The sequence below is a fragment of the Vombatus ursinus genome, unplaced genomic scaffold (genome assembly GCF_900497805.2).
Source record: "Vombatus ursinus unplaced genomic scaffold, bare-nosed wombat genome assembly UNPS02012758.1, whole genome shotgun sequence".
NCBI lineage: Eukaryota > Metazoa > Chordata > Mammalia > Diprotodontia > Vombatidae > Vombatus > Vombatus ursinus.
Genome location: NW_020952536.1, coordinates 671,400 through 687,514, shown reverse-complemented (window position 1 = coordinate 687,514; position 16,115 = coordinate 671,400). Strand labels below are relative to the sequence as shown.

Here is a 16,115-nt window from a genome sequence, read left to right as displayed (position 1 = left end):
CGGCCCTGGAGTCAGGAGGACCTGAGTTCAAATCTGATCTCAGACCAGACACGACACTTACTAGCTGTGTAACCCTGGGCAAGTCACTTTAACCGCAATTGCCTTGCCAAAAACAAAACAAAACAAAAAAGAAACCGAGGATGCCACAACCCTACCCCACCCCCTCAACGTCAGGGGGCCTCAGAAAAGGGCAGGCAGGGGCTGCTCCAAACAGTGACTTTTATTAAACTCTGGGGGTGGGAGGGACTGGGAGGGTAAGAGCCGGGCCAGGCCTGGTCGTCTGTCTGTCTGTCAGGCCTTGGGGACCACCCCATAGAGCTGATAAGGCAGCAGCCTCTGCTGCTCACTGCAGCTGTAAATCCAGCGGGGCCGGACAAAGGCCAAGGACGGGTTTTCCAGGAGGGCCTGGGGAGGTGGGGGAGAGGACAGGCTGGGACCTAGGCCAGATTCCAGCCCTGCCCCACCCCTCTGCCCCAGGGTGTGGCAGCAAGGGCTCCTCACCTCCTCAAAGCTGGGGTCCCACTCCTGGGCCGTGATCACAAACTGGACTTGGTCATTCATATAATCTTCTATCTCCCTGGGGGATCCAGGAGGCAGACACAGAAGCCCTGAAAACTCAGCCTCTGCTGGTCTTACATACCGCTGCCACCCCACGCCCCCCCCATGCCCCGCCTCGAGTCTGACCCGTTAAACGCTGTAACAAATCGCACCAGCTGTCTTCGCTGCTCACCAGGAAACTCTCCATAGAGAAAGAAGTGTTTGCCCTGGAAGAAGTCTGGGGGGACGTGGGATGGGGCGGTAAGGGACCGCGGAAGTGCTGAGCTGAGCTAGCAGCAAGAGGGGCAGGCAGGCAGGCAAGCGGGTGCCCAGCTGGGGGAGGGGGTGAGACCCCGGGACGAGAGGCTTCCCAGCAGATGGGCCACGGGAAAGGGTGTTGGGGGAGGGTCTGAGTGGGGCAGATGGGGAGGGGAGTGGGGGACGACACCTGGGAGCTCAGGGATGGGCTGATCTGATGGCTCTGGGCCTTCGTCATCTGTGTTCTCGTCCGTGGACCCGGCATATGGGTCCTCTCCATTCTCCCCCGGATCTGGGGGCTGCTTCTGGTCCCTCAGCTCGGCCACCCTGGGGAGGTGCAGAGAGGAGCCCAGTGATTGCTGGGACCTCGCCCCACCTCTCCTTTCCTGTTCCAACTGACCCACCTTCTCAGCTCATCCTCTGTGTCAACAGAATCTTCAGTCCCATCATCCTGAGCATCTGAGGGCAGAAATCACTCGTTCATGCATTCACTCAACAAACACAAGGCACTGACTCCAAAGGCTCCGTCCCCAGTCCTCAGGGACCTGGGTTTCATTCTCTCCCAGGGCTCCCTCTTGTGATGAGGGGTCTGGGGCCTTACCTGCCAACTCCTCCTCCATGTCTGGGTCTTCCCGAGGCTCTGTGGGGGCCGGCCTCGGCTCTTCAGGGGACGGAGTGCTGGGGCCTGACTTAGGCCCTGCTCCTGGAGGCTGGTGGTCTGCCTGGGGGTGTTACGAGAGGGACAGGAGACAAAGTCATGACAGGCATCACCCAGGGCCATCCCACCTCCAGGCGGCTCTCACTGTGGGCCCTTTGTCCTTACACAGAACAAAACCCTTCCTCCCTCAAGTGGCCCTTCTGACAGAAGAGAGCTCCCATGTTGGCGACTTCCCCCTCCTTTTCTTCTCACCTCTCCCCCTCCTCCCCTCCCCTTTCTTCCCTTCTCTCCCCTCCTCCCCTCATCCCTCCTCTCTCCCCTCCCCCTCCCTCCCCCTCAGACCCAGGCTTAACAGCCCTACCCCCTCCAGCTGCTCCTCATCTGGCCTGGCTTCCACTCACTTCCTCTGCATGTGCTCTGGCCCCTGAGGGAGGAGCAGGAGGCGGCAGGGGAGGAATGGGGACGGTTTGCTGGATCATCTCAGCCCTCTGATGAACCTTACCTTTGTGGTGGGAGGGGCTGTCTCCTCATCACTGCTAGAGTCCGGACCGGCCATGAGATACCTGGGGAGGGGCGCAGGTGGGCAGACAGAAGCAGAGGCTGTCAGAGGTCAGAGAGGCGCTTGCCCCCACCTCTCCATCAAGTCATCCGAGGCTGTTGCCAAGAGAGCCCAGAGCCCCCTTCCCTGAGAGGGTCCTCACCGTTGACAGGGCAGCCTCCGCCGCATGCGGTGACAGTCCAGCACCCACTCTTTGCGCACTATGCGTCCGCCCCGGCTCAGGACCGCACTGTACTTGGGTGTGTTGGCAAAGGCACAGCTAAGGGCAAAGGGTAGAGGTCAGGATGATGCCTGGGCCTCCTGGGAGCGAGCAGGAGGGGGATGAGGGGTGGGCGGCCTACATGAGGTGGGTGCTGTCCGAGGTCCAGTCTGGCCGATACTTGGCGCCAAGCTCCAGGGCCTTGTCCCGAAGCTCCGAGCGGAAGGGGTTCTGGAAGCCACTCAGCACCACGACAACGCCCTCCAGGACCTTCCCCAGCTGGACGGGCCCAGCTCCGGCCCTGACTTTGGCCCCTTTCTTTTCAGCTTGTGGAGTGCACTGGGCAGGGGCAGGGCTCGCAGTGGGCACTGAAGAGACACAGAAATCCATGACTCTGGGTCCTGGGAGCAAGGACCCCAAGCCTGGCCTCTTCTATCTGCCTCACCTTTGGGCTTCTTGGGGGCTGGTAGCTTAGGATGGGCTGCACGGGCCTGGGGTCTCTGGGGGCTTCCTGGTTCATCCTGACTTAAATCCAATTTCCTCTTTCCCTTAGGAGACTCTTGGGGCTGGCAAGAAGGTGTATGTACATGGGCACACTGCGTGTCGGGGGTAATGGCTCTTCATCCAAAGCCCCCTGCTCCTCCAACTCCAGCGCCAGCCCACGTCCCATCCAGCCAGCCATGTGGGGAGACAAGGCCCATCTCCTGATCCCCCTGCTTGGCCCAGAGGCCTCACCTTGCTGGGAGCTCTGCTTGAGGATGGGGGCTGGGGGGGAGATATTCGAGGAGGAGATTGAGTAGCTAAGCCCTGGGAGGCTTGCAGTGCGACCGCCGCATAGCTGGGGCCTGGCTGGTCTTTGGCAGGGGCTGTAGAGGAGACAGAGCTTCCAGGACCTGCCCCGGAACCTGACTGGTCCGAGGAGCCCAACCCCCCGAGGACCCAGGAATCTCGGTGCTCCAGCCCCACTAACTTGGCGACTCCCCGAGTCTAGGTCCTGCCCTTTTAGAGATGTCCTGACTCCACCTTGAACAACCAGGACCAGGCCCCGTAGCCCTAAAGAGCCCCAGGCAGGCATCTCTCTCCCGGCTCTAGTCCCATTTCACCTGGAGAAGCCTTGCTGACCCGACTGAAGAAGAGGGCCCCAGGTCTCAGGGAGCTGCTGGTCCCGTCATCCTCCTTCACTCGAAAGGCTCCCAACTTGGTCACCTTCTGTGAAGAAGCAAGGTTAGGGGGAGGGGGCACCCCGCGGCCCGAGGCAGAAGAGAGAGAGGCGGAGTACACTCACCGGAGAGGAGGCGGCCCCAGGCTCCTCCTTGTCGGGGGGGCGGTGCAACCTTATAAAACTCAAGCCATAGGGAGAGTCCTGGGGGACCGGAGAGAGGAGACAGGTCCGAGGCCCCCACTCCTCCATCCTGGGGACTCGGGGGGGGGGAGCCCTGCTGGGAGCCCTTGTACCACCCTCCCAGGCCTTGCCCCTGACTCCCCGGGGGCCCCAGGTTCTCGTCCCCCGTGCCCTGGTGTCTGGGAGCTCGGCCCCTGACCTTGGCGTAGGGCTGGCTGCACACGATCTTGATCCGGTCCCAGCGTTTGTCAGCCGTGGCCCGGACCAGTTTGTCAGCGGCGAAGAGCCGAACCCGGTTTGAGTTAGTCCCGCTGCGGCTCTCAGACGGGGACATGAATGAAGAGGTGACCAGGAGGACCTGGGGACAGAAGACACCCCCAGAGACACACACACAGAGACACACACAGAGACACAGACAGCTCTAACCTTATGGAACATTAGAGATAAAGCCCATCGGGCAGAGGGGGAACGTCCCTCCTGTGTGGGACTCAGGAATGACAGCGCCCAAGGGAAGGACCGCTCCTCCAGGCCAGCAGCCTCACCTCGTAGTCCTGCTCCCCAGTGCCATGTGCTGAGCTGCCCACCAGCACCTCCACAAAGGCAGAGCCCTCGTTCCCGATGTCGATGCCGTGGATCTGCTCTTCCTTCTCCAGCTGGGGGGAGGAAAGGGTGACCAGCATCAGGGCCAGGAGGACCCTCGGCACAGCAAGGGCAGAAGGCCAGGCCTGGCCTTAGCAGCCGCCTCTTCCCAGCCCGTATTGCACAGATGACCAAACAAAGATCCTGACCGCTGAACCCAAGTGTCCTGACTCTTCGCCCAGGCAACAGGGTCTAGGCTGGGAAAGGACAGAGCTCCAGAGACAGGTCTGGGATGGAGAGCTGGATGGCTGGGGGTGAGGGCAGAGGGCTGCCCACCGCAGGACGGGGAGGGAGGGATCTCGAAGGCCTGGGTCACCTGCAGGATGACGGAGATCTGCTTCTCCCCAGCCTTGGCCGAGCGCCATTTCCGATAGGTGTCAGCCTTCAGGAGGTTCTCAGCTGAATGGGTCTGGAAGGGAGCAAACATTAAATATCTCCTATGTGCCTGGCCCTGTGCTAATTACAATCCTAGGAGGCATTTTCCTCATTACTACCCTCATTTTACAGCTGGGAAAACTGAGGCAAACAGAGATTAAATGACTTGCCCAGTCACAGAGTCAGTAAGTGTCTGGGGCCACATCTGAACCTGAGTCTGACTCCAGATCCAACGCTCTATCCGCTGCACCTTGTAGCTGCCTGGAAGTGTGGAGAACTGGGGGGGGGGGGAGGCAGGGCAGAGAGAGGTGAGCCCAAAGCTCTGAGACATCAGCCCTTCTCTGGCCCCCTCCCCCTAGGGCCCACCCCTCTGGAGTCCTCTGGAGCTGGGTTAGCAATGAGATCAGTCTCTGGCCTGCAGGGTCCTGGGCAATCTCCTCATCTTGCCAGGGGCTCCCCAGCTCCCCAACATCTCTCACAGATCCATTTGCTGCTCAGAAACTCCCAGATACTCTGGGAGCTCCCCATAGCCATTCCTAGGTGTCCCCTTGTGATACCCCCCAATGGCATCTAGAGACAGTCTCAAAACCTACAAAAGCCCCTATCAGCCCCAACTGATAACTATTTCTATACGCCCCTACAGATAACTTATAAAGCTCCCCGGACACACCTGGATGTTAGAAATCCCCTCTACAAATACCTTTGTGTCCCCTATAAAGAACCAAAAGACTCCTACAGCAAAGCTTCCCCCCCCGCCGGGACTCATATATGTCTGCAGTAACCCCCGGAAGCTCTGACGGACGTCCCTCGATGTATCCCAGTGGTCATCTCAGAAGCCCCCTGCAGCTATCCCCAGAATCTTCTATGGACGATCTTAGAACCATGTGCCCTCACCCAAACATTCTTCTTACTCTCCCACAGATGTCCTCAGCACCCCCAGGTATTCGCAGATGTCTCATATGGACAACCTCGGGCCAGCCCCTCCAAGGTCTCCCCTATGGATACCTCCAGGGCCACCCTCTGCCTCCCCCACCCCCAAATATCGGACCCCATGAGACATTCACAGCAGAGTCCCCAAATGTCCCCCACAGACATCCCTGGAGCCCACAAAGCCATCCCACAACTCCCCTGCTCCCCCCAGACGCATCCCCAAGAGACACCCCTGCCCCAGCCCAATATCATAGAATCTGCAAGTTCCGAAGCGGCTGCAAGAGCCACCTAGCCCAGAAGTGCACCCGAGCAGGAATGTCCTGGGCTTGTGGGGCCAACAAGTGCTCATCCAGCTTTCTTTCACCACCTCCAATGGTCAGGAAGTTTTTCCTTACTCAGCGTGGAAACGTCCATCCTGTCAACTCCTATTCTGCCGCCTGGGGCCAAGTGGTCTAGAGACAACTTTCAAAGCCCTGAACACACCTGCGCATGCTACTCTCCTGGACAGGCCTTCTCTCATCTGAGTCCTTCCTCGGCTGGGGAGCCCAGAACTAGCCACAATCCTGAAGAGAATGGTTGCACGGGCCAGAGGCCAGCGGGCCCCCCCACCCAGCCTGCCTTCCCTGTCCAGTCCTCCTGTGCCAAGATCACTGCACTCACTTTCTTAGCTTTCACTGTTGCTGCGTACTTTTCATCAGAGTGTTAAGAAAAGTTGCTGCCCAGCTTACATCCTCTGGGACCCGCTTGAGCCAAAGGCCTCATGTGTATCCCTATTTGTATTTATTCTGTAAAAATAAACTACATGTCCACTAGAACATAAGCTGTACTTGAGGAGGGATGGTTCACTCTTTGCATATGCATGGCACCTAGCAGGCTCTGAAGAAATGGGCAGGGGGCAGCTAGGTGGCGCAGTGGATAGAGCATCGGCCCGGGGGTCAGGAGGACCTGAGTTCAAATCCAGTCTCAGACCAGACACTTGACACTACTTACTAGCTGTGTGACTATGGGCAAGTCACTTAACCCCAACTGCTTAAAAAAAAAAAGAAAAAGAAAAAGAAAGAAATGGGCAGGACCTGACTGACCCATCAGGATAGTCTGTCCCCCAGGAGCTCTTTGTCTTTCCTGATGGCCAGTATCTCTCCCAGCTCAGAGGCATCTGCCCTGACAATCAACCACGCCAGCCAATCCTTGACCAAAGTCATTAACACAATGTTGAAGGAGCACTGACCCTGGGACTCCCCGGGTGTCACACTGCCCTCAAGACAGCCAGCTGGGGGCGACCCCTCAGCCCCTTCTGAAGCTGCTCCAGGAAGGCAAGGGCAACGCTCTCCATGCGATCCACAACATGGCAGAGACTGGCAGGGGCTCTACCCAAATCTAGGTAGACTCTGGTCTATACCTAGCAACCCTCTGGCCTATCCCTAGCAACCCTCTGGCCTATCCTGGAAGAGGTCAGGCTGCTTTGTAATCTCCTCCTTCTAGAGGGGAGAGGGAGCCCACAGACACCTGCAGAGGCCCCCAAACGTCATTCCCAGGCCCTCTTGAACCTACCATGGGTATTCACGGATGTCTGCTACAAACACCTTCAGTGAGAGACATTCCTGAAGTCTTAAATGTCCCCTATGGGCACCCCTAGAGTGTCCCATAATGTGATTCCTGAAGCCTCTGTGGAGGTATCACTGTCCACAGCAAGGACTTAAATGTCCCCATTAGGCCCCCAGAAGTCCCCTACAGACATTCCTGGACCCCTCTAGACATGACAAATATGTCATAGATACACTCCCAAGTGGACCCCAAAGAAACCCCAGGTGCTTCCCATTGACATCCCCAGGCTGTCCCCATAGACATCTGAGCTGCCGCCCACAGACACCCTGCTAAACACCCCAGGTGCCTCCTATGGACACCCCTCTAAACACCCCCAGGTGCCTATGGACACCCCCCATAAACACCCCAAGTGCCTCCTATGGACACCCTCCCCACAGAGACCCCCACGTGCCACCTATGGACACAAGACACCCCCAGGTGCCTCCTATGGCCCACCCCCACACACACCCCCAGGTGCCTATGGACACCCTCATAGACGCCTCCAGGTCCTTCCTACAGATATGCCCACAAACACCTGAGACGCTTCCTATAGACACCCCAGGTGCCTGCTCTAGACACCTCCAAGTGCCTCCAGACACCCCCAGGTGGCCCCCATAGCCACTCCTGGAGCCCCTTGGATAACCGGAAGTCCCTCCCGCCGGGCCTCCGTAACCGGAAGTCCGCAGAGATCCATGCCCCTCTCCCTCCTCCGGTTCCCTCACCGGATCCTGGCTGCTACATGACACCACATGACGGAGGCGGATCTCGGGCATGGTGGGGCCAGAGGCCAGGCAGGATGAGGCCTCAGAATCCGAGTCGTCTGGACCAGGCCGGCGCCTGGGAAGAAGGAGGCCGCTCTTTTAGGGCAGCACTAGTGCGCAGGCGCGCGGCCTCCCGGGCCTGTTCAAAGTCGGGCGCGCGCTCCCTGCAATGGCGCAGGCGCACTGGTCCTGCTCTCCCTGGCTGGCTCCGCCCCCAGCGTGGCCACTCTAGATTGCCCTCTCTATGATCTCTCCTGGCTCTAAGCCCGCCCCATGAGCGAGCAGTTCCTCCAATGGCCAGCCTTTGTTTGTGGCCTCTCTACCCGCTCGTCTCTACTCTCCTCGCCCTCTCCCCAGTCCTGTCCCTCTCCAACTCCCCACTCTAGCCCAATCTCTCTATGGCCACCTTCCCTTGGCTCTACCCCTTTTCTATGACTTCTCTAGTCCTCCCTCTCGCTAGCCCGCCCTCAGGAGGTTACCATGACACCTCCCTCCCGCCTCCCGGACTCCGAAGCCCATTCCCATTGGTCACTACAACCCGTTCTCCTTTCCCATTGGGTGGCATTGTCCGAGGGCGACTCCTCCCGGCTGCCCAAGTCAGAGGATCCCGGTGCTTTTCTGCATCCCCACAGTAGGCTCAGTTTTGGAGGCGTCCCTGCGGGTGTGGGGTGGGTGGGCCCCCGCAGACCCATCCGAGCTCCATTAAAACCAGGCAGCCGCAGATCCAGTCCAGGCACCTGGCGCTGAGCCCACCTGGTCGGATACAAGCCCAGAGAGGGGCAACGACTTACCCGAGGTCACACACACAGCAAAAGGCATAACTAGAACCCAGGACCTCCCCACCCAGCACTAGGCCTGGTTTTGCGAAGGGTGCCCCCTGACGACAGGCTATTTACACGCCAGGCTATTCAGTTAAGGGCGGTGGCTATACCATTCACAGCTCCCATTTCTCCACCCCCTGTTTTGTGGGTGGGGGATGCGGCTTGTACACAGATCAATAGATACAAAGTAATTCTGGGGGAAGGATCAGAAAAGGCTTCCTGGAGGAGGGGGCGCCCGATGGCCCCCCCCCGGGGCCAGCTGTTCCGTTGGGGAGGGGGGCAAGCACAAATGGAAATGGGCAAATGCTGCATGTCGGGGCTTGCGTCGTTAAGTGATGGAGAAAAGGTCCATAATGCGGATCAAACTCGTGTCTAGCGTGCCCCGTCCCCGAAGCCCCCTGCACGGAGCCCGAAGACCACCCCCCGCTTCCTCTTTGACGGTTTCTAACGTCTTCGCTATCTGCTTTGTTTTTGTTTTGTTTTGTTTTGTTTTGTTTTAACTTAAAAAGGCTTCCTCGGGGATTCTTTCTCCCTGGGGACAGTCGCATGCACTTTTATTATAGACATGGTTTACCCAAACCTACTGCACCAGACTGCAACCATAGCTGGGACACGGGCTGATCCCAGAATCCAGCCCGCAGCCGGCTCGGGGTGGGGGCGTTCTGGGTGCACCGGTTTTGGGGGCTGCCTTGTGAGCTCAAGTCTGAGAAGGCAAGGGGGTGTGAGAGGGTCCAAGCGATCCAAAGGCAGGGAATTCCCCGGAGAGAAGAGAAGAGCACCATGGACGGGGCTCCCAGGCTCGTGAAGAACGGCCGCAGGTGACCAGATGGGGCTGGGGGCGGGGCTTGCCTCAGGTGTGTTTTCCTCACCGCCTGGCGGAGCTCCCAGGGCGTCTCTGTCCGGGAAAACAGAATCACCAGAATTTCAGGGCATCGCCTGTCTAGCCTGCCTACAGTTTTATTCCCTTTCTGGGGACGTCTCAGACTTCAGAATAGAAGCAGCCAAGGGACAGCACGGTGCTTACAGCGCTGAGCCTGGAGTCAGGAAGAGCTTAGTTCAAATCCAACCTCAGACCCTGACTAGTTGGGTGACCCTGGGCAAGTCACTTCTCTGCCTGGCTCCGTTTCCTCATGTGTAAAATGGGGGTAATAATAGCACCTGCCCCCCGGATTCTTGTAAGGATCAAATGAGATAATATTTGTAAAGTGCCGGGCACCATATTAATGTTGGGTACTAACTTTTGAATTCTGCATTATCTATGGGGTGAAATATGCCTCTTTTTCCCCCTCTTACACTGTCACCACTCTGATGCAGACCCTCATTACCTCACACCTGGACTATTGCAATAGCTGCTGGGAGGTCTGCCTGCCTAGAGATTCTTTCCTACTCCAGTCTGTCCTCCATTCAGCCACAAAAGTGATTTTCCTGAAACACAGATCCAATAATGTCCCTCCCCTACCCCTTGTTGCCTCGAGGATCAGATACAAATTGTTTGACATTCAAAACTCTTCATAACCTGCCCCCTCCTACCTTTCCAGTCTTCTTATACCTTACTCCTCAACGTGTCCTCTTCAATCCAGTGACACTGCCCTCCTGTCCACTCCAACTACTGACCTCCCTGGCTTCCTTTAAGTCCCAACCAAAATTCCACTTTCTATAGCACCCCTCGTACTCCCAGGGCTTTCCCTCTCTGTTGATTATTTCCTATTTATCCTGTATATCACATGCTTTGTATATTTTTGGTTTCAGGTTTTCTCCCCCATTAGACTGTAAGCTTCTTGAAAGCAGAGACAATGTTTTGCCTCTTTTTGCATCCCCAGCACTTAATATAATGCCGGGCATATAGTAGGCTGTTTGACAGACTGAATAAAATAAAGGTGGTCTTATATCCCCTATAAATGTAGTGTTACCTTGAGTACTTGTAAAGGATCTGAGAAGCCCTTTCACCAACATCTGTGGAGCCCTAGCCAGGAGCTATATTCTGAGATTTCCCAGAATGAACCTTGGAGGGTGTGGAGGTGGGCAGCAAGAACCAAAGCATTAACAACCCAACTCCCCACCCCACCCCCAAACTCAAACCCTCCCTGTGTAAACCCAGAGTTTTGGTCCACTGGTTACAATGACCTAACATCCAACTTCTACCACTTTTGCAAGAGCAAGATGCCCTCTAAGGAACAAAATTTGGGTCTCCAGGAGTCATGTCCCTATTTCTTGGTCCGATGAATCACCTGAAAATCTGTTCCTGGCTCTGACCATCTGATGGAAACTGAGGCAGGGATGATTGGTCCAGGGCACAAAATTCCCATCCACTGATGTCAAATTTTCTGGTGGAAAGCTTTCAAGTGCTTCTCCCTGTGTTAGTGGCCCCCTTCCCTGGCATGCTATGAACCTCTATTTCCCCTCCTAAGTGTCCTCAGACACAAAGGACCCCCAGCCACTTCAGTGTCTCCCAGCTTACAAGCTCTTTTCTTGAAACAGCTCCAGGAGATAATCATTAATGATTCCATTTTGCAGGCACAGAAACTGAGGGGAAGGAGAAAATGTGATTTGCTCAGGGCAATAACAGTAAGTGGGTGAGAAAGCCACAGGAATGTAAGATTCCCCAGCTGGAGTTGCCATCTTAATTATGAGATCATGGATTTTCAGCTGGTAGGGATTTTAGAATTCATCTCTCCAACAAATGGAAAAACTGAGGCCTTGAGACAGGAAGGAATCAGCAGAGTAATCTCAGTTTCTCCATCTAGAAAATGAGGAGGGAAACAGAAAACTGGGAAAGAATTTTTACAACCAGTGTCTCTTATAAGGTCCTCATTTCTAAAATATATGGAGAACTAAGTCTAATTTATAAGAATACAAGTCGTTGCCCTACTGATAAATGGTCAAAGGATATGAACAGGCAGTTCTCAGATGAAAAAATTAAAGCCATCTATAGTTATATGAAAAAATGTTCTAAATCACTATTGATTAGAGAAATGCAAATCAAAACAACTCTGAGGTACCACATCACACCTATCAGATTGGCCAACATGACAAAACAGGTAAATGATAAATGTTGGAGAAGATGTGGGAAAATTGGAACACTAATGCATTGTTGGTGGAGTTGTGAAATGATCCAACCATTTGGAGAGCAATTTGGAACTATGCCCAAAAGGCTATAAAAATGCGTATGTCCTTTGTCCCAGAAATAACACTTCTAGGGCTGTATCCCAAAGAGATCATACAAATGGGAAAAGGACCCACAAGTACAAAAACATTTACAGCAGCCCTTTTTGTGGTGACAAAGAATTGGAAATTGAGAGAATGCCCATCAATTGGAGAATGGATGAACTAGTTGTGGTAGGTGAATGTAATGAAATAGTATTGTGCTGTAAGAAATGATGAGCAGGCAGACTTCAGAAAAACCTGGAACGACTTGTATGGACTGAACCTGAGTGAAGTGAGCAGAACCAGGAGAATGTTGTACACAGCAACATCCATGTTGTGCGATGATTAACTTTGATAGACTTAGCCCTTCTCAGCAATGCAAGGATCTAAGACATCTCCAAAGGTCTCATGATGGCAAATGCTCTCCACATCCAAAGAAAGAACTATGGAGTTTGAATATAGATCGAAGCATACTATTTGCTATTTTTTTTCATTCTGTTTTGTTTTTTTCCTCTTTCTGGTGGTTCCTCCTATTGGTTCTAATTCTTCCTGATAACATCACTAATGTGAAAATATGTTTAATAGGAATGTATATGTATAACCTATATCAGATTGCTTGCCATCTTGGGGAAGGAGTGGGGAAGGAGGAGGAGAAAAATTTAAAACTCAAAAGCTTATGGAAGTGATTGTTGATAAATTAAAATAAATTAATAAAAAATTAAAAAAGAAAAAAGAAAATGAGGAGGTTGTACCTTTAAGGGTCCTCCCAGCTCTGACATTCCAAGTTCTAGGGTCCTCTGCTATTCTATTTTCCAAAGTCCCTTCCAGCTCTGACAATGGAGGATTCTGTGAAGTGACTGGGGGCTCCCCCTGTTCCCCCCCTCTCAGGGACTTTTGCCTTGCTCCACCACTGGGAGGGGTGGCAGGTAAAGTAGCCGGCACACAAAGGCAGGAGTGTGAGCAGGTGTTGGGGGAGGAAGGACCCAGACATCCTGGCCCCCACAGCAATGTGTAGCGACAAGCTGGACAAGGAGAAGCTGGGTGGAGAAGCTGGGCAGGGTTGGGTGTGACTCATGCTGGGCAGAAGAGAATGAGGGACACTGGGCTTTGACTCCTCCCAACGTTGGCCTCTTCCCCCTCTCCAAGCTTTGCCATCCTGTATGGCAGGAGATGGGCTAAGGACGCAGAGGAAGGAGGGAGTACAGGCCCCAGGATCCTCTAAGGTTATCCTAGTAGCTGGGACCAGGCTGGGGGGTGGGGCAGGGATTGGGCTGGCCCTGCCCCCTGCCCCTGCCCTTCTATAAGACTCATGGGCCCTGATCTAGGAGCAGACATCATGAGGATCACCAGAAGCCCCCAGCTAGGCCTGTTGGCCCTCAGCCTGCTCTGTACCCTCTTGTCCCTTGGTGAGTGTCAGTCCAGAACCCCTGGGCTGGGGGTCCTGGACTCTAGGACTTGGGGAGGGGAGAGCAGTAAGCAAGAGCTCCATCATTCCAGGAAAGTAACTTCATAATATGTTTCTCTCACCGGTCTCTGGACTTCCTTATTCCATCCTGCAGGCAAGCCCCTTTAGTTTCTGGCATCTAGGCATTTGAGTCTCCAGCACTTGTGGGAAGACAAATGTTTAGGTCCTCCATTCCCTTAGGGAGCTAGAAATCTAGGTACCGAATTACCAGAACATTGGGGACCTAGGAGTTTTGATCATTCATGCTCTCAGGTACCTCATTCCTGGACCCCTTGGGTCCCTCCCCTGAGATAACAAGAATGTCTAGTAAAGCTAGCTCCTGGGTGCTTGACAGCTACCCCCTCCCCCAATCCAAAAGAAGTACCTGCCCTCCAACCTAGAGCAACATCCCTCTCCCATTCCAGCCCAAATTCTGGAGTCAGGCGTCCCTAGCTATGTAATTACACAGTGTAGCCTCAAACCGGGTGGCTTCCTGCTGCCAGGGCATAGTTTGGTTGTGAACGTTCAGGGTCTCCCTCATTGCTCCACCCAGGTCACAGGACCTGGTCTTCACAGGAACTCAGTCATCCAGATCTGCGGCAGAGACCCAGGGGTCTTGATTCCCCATCCATGCCCCCTCAGACACCCAGGATTCTTCATCCTCCACCCCATCCCTTCAGACACCTATATGTTTTACTGCCCATGCTTCTGCCTCCTCAGAGACCCAGGGGTCCTGACGCTCCAGTCTTTCCCCCCAGCTCAGTGTCTGACCTGTGAGGTGTGTAAGCACTCAGGACCCTCCTGCAAGGGCAAATTGAAACTCTGTGAGGCCGGGAAGGATGCTTGCCTAATCGTTGTGGGGTTGTCCACCACAGGTATGGGGGGAGGGGTGCCGCTGTGAGGTGAGTCCATGGGGGGTGGGGAGGAAGAGCATCTCAGGTATATGGAGGATGACACCATCACAGCTTTGGTGGAGGGGAGAGCCTAAAATTGTCATAGAGGTCTATGAAGAAAGACTAACACAGGTATGGGGGGGGTGCTGTCACAAATATGGGGGAGGTGAACATCGTGGGGTGTTGACAGGATCTTAGAGGCCTTCTAGTCTACTTCCACCCCTCCTCATATCACAGGAGAGGAAACGGATACTCAGCGATTTCTCCAAAGTCAGTCAGTCAAAAAACATTTATTAAGCACCTACTAGGTTCCAAGCTATGGAGGCAGTAGGTGGGCAAGGCTGGAATTTGAACCCAGATCCAGGGTTGATCCCAGATACAGCTTCTTTCTCCTGCTCCCCAGCTGTGGGATGGGGAGAGAGACCTTAAGGGAAAATCGTGGGGGGGGGGGGGGGGGGGGCTGATGCTGAGAGTTCCTGACACCTTTATTGCCTTCAGTCTCAGGGGGCATAGAGTCCGTGGACACCTCCAAAAGCTGCATGAAGTACAAGCACTGCTACTCAGGCTTCATCTCCACCAGTCTGGGGCAGGAGGAACATATGGTGTCCAACTCGTATTGTTGCCAGGAAGACGGCTGTAACAAGGGCAGCATCCCGAGTATGGACCCTTCCCCTCCCCCACCCCCAACCCCGGTGGCCCGTTTCATCCTGTTAAATCTCCCTGCCTGACCGTCTCCCATATCCTTGAGCCCGATCCTCTCAAATGTCCCATTCCTTCCTTTTCATCTTCCAAGTCATTGCCCCTGCTCCCGTTCCAGCGTCTAACTGCCCATCATGACCTTCTTAGACCTTCTTGCTCTTCCTTCTTCACTTCCGTACTCCAAGAGGGTACCCTTCTACCTCTGTGGCCCCAGACATTCCGTTCCCTCCGAGCCCGCAGGTTCTGAATACCCCAGAGTTGTTCAAGCTGGCTCTCTCTCACACCTCCCACTTCCCGCATCCAGTATTCCTGGATGTCAACCAGCTCAGCTGGAGCTAATGGGCCCCTCCCACCCACTTCCCCCCCCTCCCTCAGAGCCCTCTGGTCCGGAGCCGAGCCCCGGGCAGATGCGATCTTTTCCCCCTCCCTCCACCCCAGCCCCAAAGAACAATAGCACACGGAACGGACTCCGCTGCCCAGCCTGTAAGGCCACCTTCCGCGAACATTGCTCCGGGAAGGAGCCGGTCCAGTGCGTAGGGAACGAGACACATTGCGTCTACTTCGCGGGGACAGTGTATGCAGGTGAAAAGCTTCGGGGAGAGAGGGAAAGACACTGGGGCTGGGTCATTGAGCGAGGCGTGTCTAGGTGCCAGGACACTGGGTAGCTGAGGGAACTGGGGCATCGGGACCCGGGTCTCTAAGTAGGCAGGGTCCCTCAGGCAACCTGATCCCCTGACTGGGAGGGAGAATTAGAGAACCGGGTGCCTGAGAGGGTGGAGTAGGGCGTAGTGCTCCAAGGTCAGAGGCTGACCCCACCCCACCTCCACCAGGCATCGTCAGAACCAAATTTGCCGCCCGTGGATGTGCCAGTGAGAGCGCCTGCAACGCCCAGGTTGGTGGTGAGGTGCCCTCGGTGACTTACACCTACGAACTTCGGAGGGCCGACTGTGTCCCTGCCCCACAACCCCCTGGCTGGGCAGAGAAAAAACTCACCCTCTCAGTCCACTGAGCATCGAATCTGGAGCCCATCCCAAACCCTATCCTCACCCTCAAGCTCCTCTTGTCACCAAATTAAACCAGTTGCCCCAGACGATCGACTCTGAGTATGTCTCCCGGGAGTCAGCGGCATCACGGTGGGTGTAAGGGAGGAGGTAGAGACGAGCAGGGTCTCAGGTCCGGGCCTAGGAAACGCAGCAACCAGGCTCGCTGAACTCAGATAATCTCAGTCTCTGCACACTGAGGGGCAGAAGAGTCCAAGAATAGCGTTGGTGC

The 16,115-nt window shown here is 55.2% G+C and overlaps 3 protein-coding genes across 6 annotated transcripts; 2 read left to right on the top strand and 1 right to left on the bottom strand.

Annotated features, from left to right (window-relative positions):
- Positions 1-202: 202 nt before the first annotated feature.
- On the bottom strand, positions 203-8,012 carry XRCC1 (X-ray repair cross complementing 1). 4 transcript variants are annotated; one of them, XM_027858228.1, is made up of 17 exons: positions 7,804-8,012; positions 4,509-4,601; positions 4,096-4,206; positions 3,753-3,911; positions 3,497-3,574; positions 3,315-3,417; positions 2,947-3,077; positions 2,657-2,777; positions 2,354-2,579; positions 2,155-2,271; positions 1,956-2,016; positions 1,397-1,517; positions 1,200-1,254; positions 986-1,122; positions 685-775; positions 502-577; positions 203-405 (listed from the first exon to the last, which is right to left on the bottom strand). In XM_027858228.1, exons 1-17 carry the CDS (start codon positions 7,852-7,854, stop codon positions 292-294), a joined length of 1,845 nt encoding a protein of 614 aa, XP_027714029.1. In that variant the 5' UTR covers positions 7,855-8,012; the 3' UTR covers positions 203-291. The 4 variants fall into 4 exon arrangements, with proteins under 4 accessions (XP_027714029.1, XP_027714028.1, XP_027714030.1 ...); XM_027858227.1 differs by having other exon boundaries at positions 3,315-3,420; positions 7,804-8,011; XM_027858229.1 differs by lacking the exon at positions 7,804-8,012 and adding an exon at positions 7,049-7,390 and having other exon boundaries at positions 3,315-3,420.
- Positions 4,216-6,312, top strand: LOC114040207. Its single transcript, XM_027858232.1, has 2 exons — positions 4,216-4,417; positions 5,211-6,312. Exon 2 carries the CDS (start codon positions 5,336-5,338, stop codon positions 5,951-5,953), a length of 618 nt encoding a protein of 205 aa, XP_027714033.1. The 5' UTR covers positions 4,216-4,417; positions 5,211-5,335; the 3' UTR covers positions 5,954-6,312.
- A 5,131-nt stretch (positions 8,013-13,143) lies between the features above and the next one.
- PINLYP (phospholipase A2 inhibitor and LY6/PLAUR domain containing) lies at positions 13,144-16,032 on the top strand. The gene is made up of 5 exons (XM_027858137.1): positions 13,144-13,213; positions 14,010-14,126; positions 14,649-14,801; positions 15,282-15,425; positions 15,674-16,032. The coding sequence occupies exons 1-5, from the start codon at positions 13,144-13,146 to the stop codon at positions 15,850-15,852; spliced, it is 663 nt and encodes a 220-aa protein (XP_027713938.1). The 3' UTR covers positions 15,853-16,032.
- The last annotated feature ends 83 nt before the right edge of the window (positions 16,033-16,115 follow it).

Bases quoted from the DNA above. Each gene is read 5' to 3' on its own strand.
- PINLYP (XM_027858137.1), top strand. From the start codon at position 13,144: ATGAGGATCACCAGAAGCCCCCAGCTAGGCCTGTTGGCCCTCAGCCTG. The intron at 14,802-15,281 runs GTATGGACCCTT...CCTCCACCCCAG, and splicing joins TAACAAGGGCAGCATCCCGA to CCCCAAAGAACAATAGCACA. The intron at 15,426-15,673 runs GTGAAAAGCTTC...CACCTCCACCAG, and splicing joins CGCGGGGACAGTGTATGCAG to GCATCGTCAGAACCAAATTT.
- XRCC1 (XM_027858227.1), bottom strand. From the start codon at position 7,854: ATGCCCGAGATCCGCCTCCGTCATGTGGTGTCATGTAGCAGCCAGGAT. The intron at 2,272-2,353 runs GTAGGCCGCCCA...CTTTGCCCTTAG, and splicing joins TCGGACAGCACCCACCTCAT to CTGTGCCTTTGCCAACACAC. The intron at 1,123-1,199 runs GTGGGTCAGTTG...GCACCTCCCCAG, and splicing joins ACAGAGGATGAGCTGAGAAG to GGTGGCCGAGCTGAGGGACC.
- LOC114040207 (XM_027858232.1), top strand. From the start codon at position 5,336: ATGTCTGCAGTAACCCCCGGAAGCTCTGACGGACGTCCCTCGATGTAT.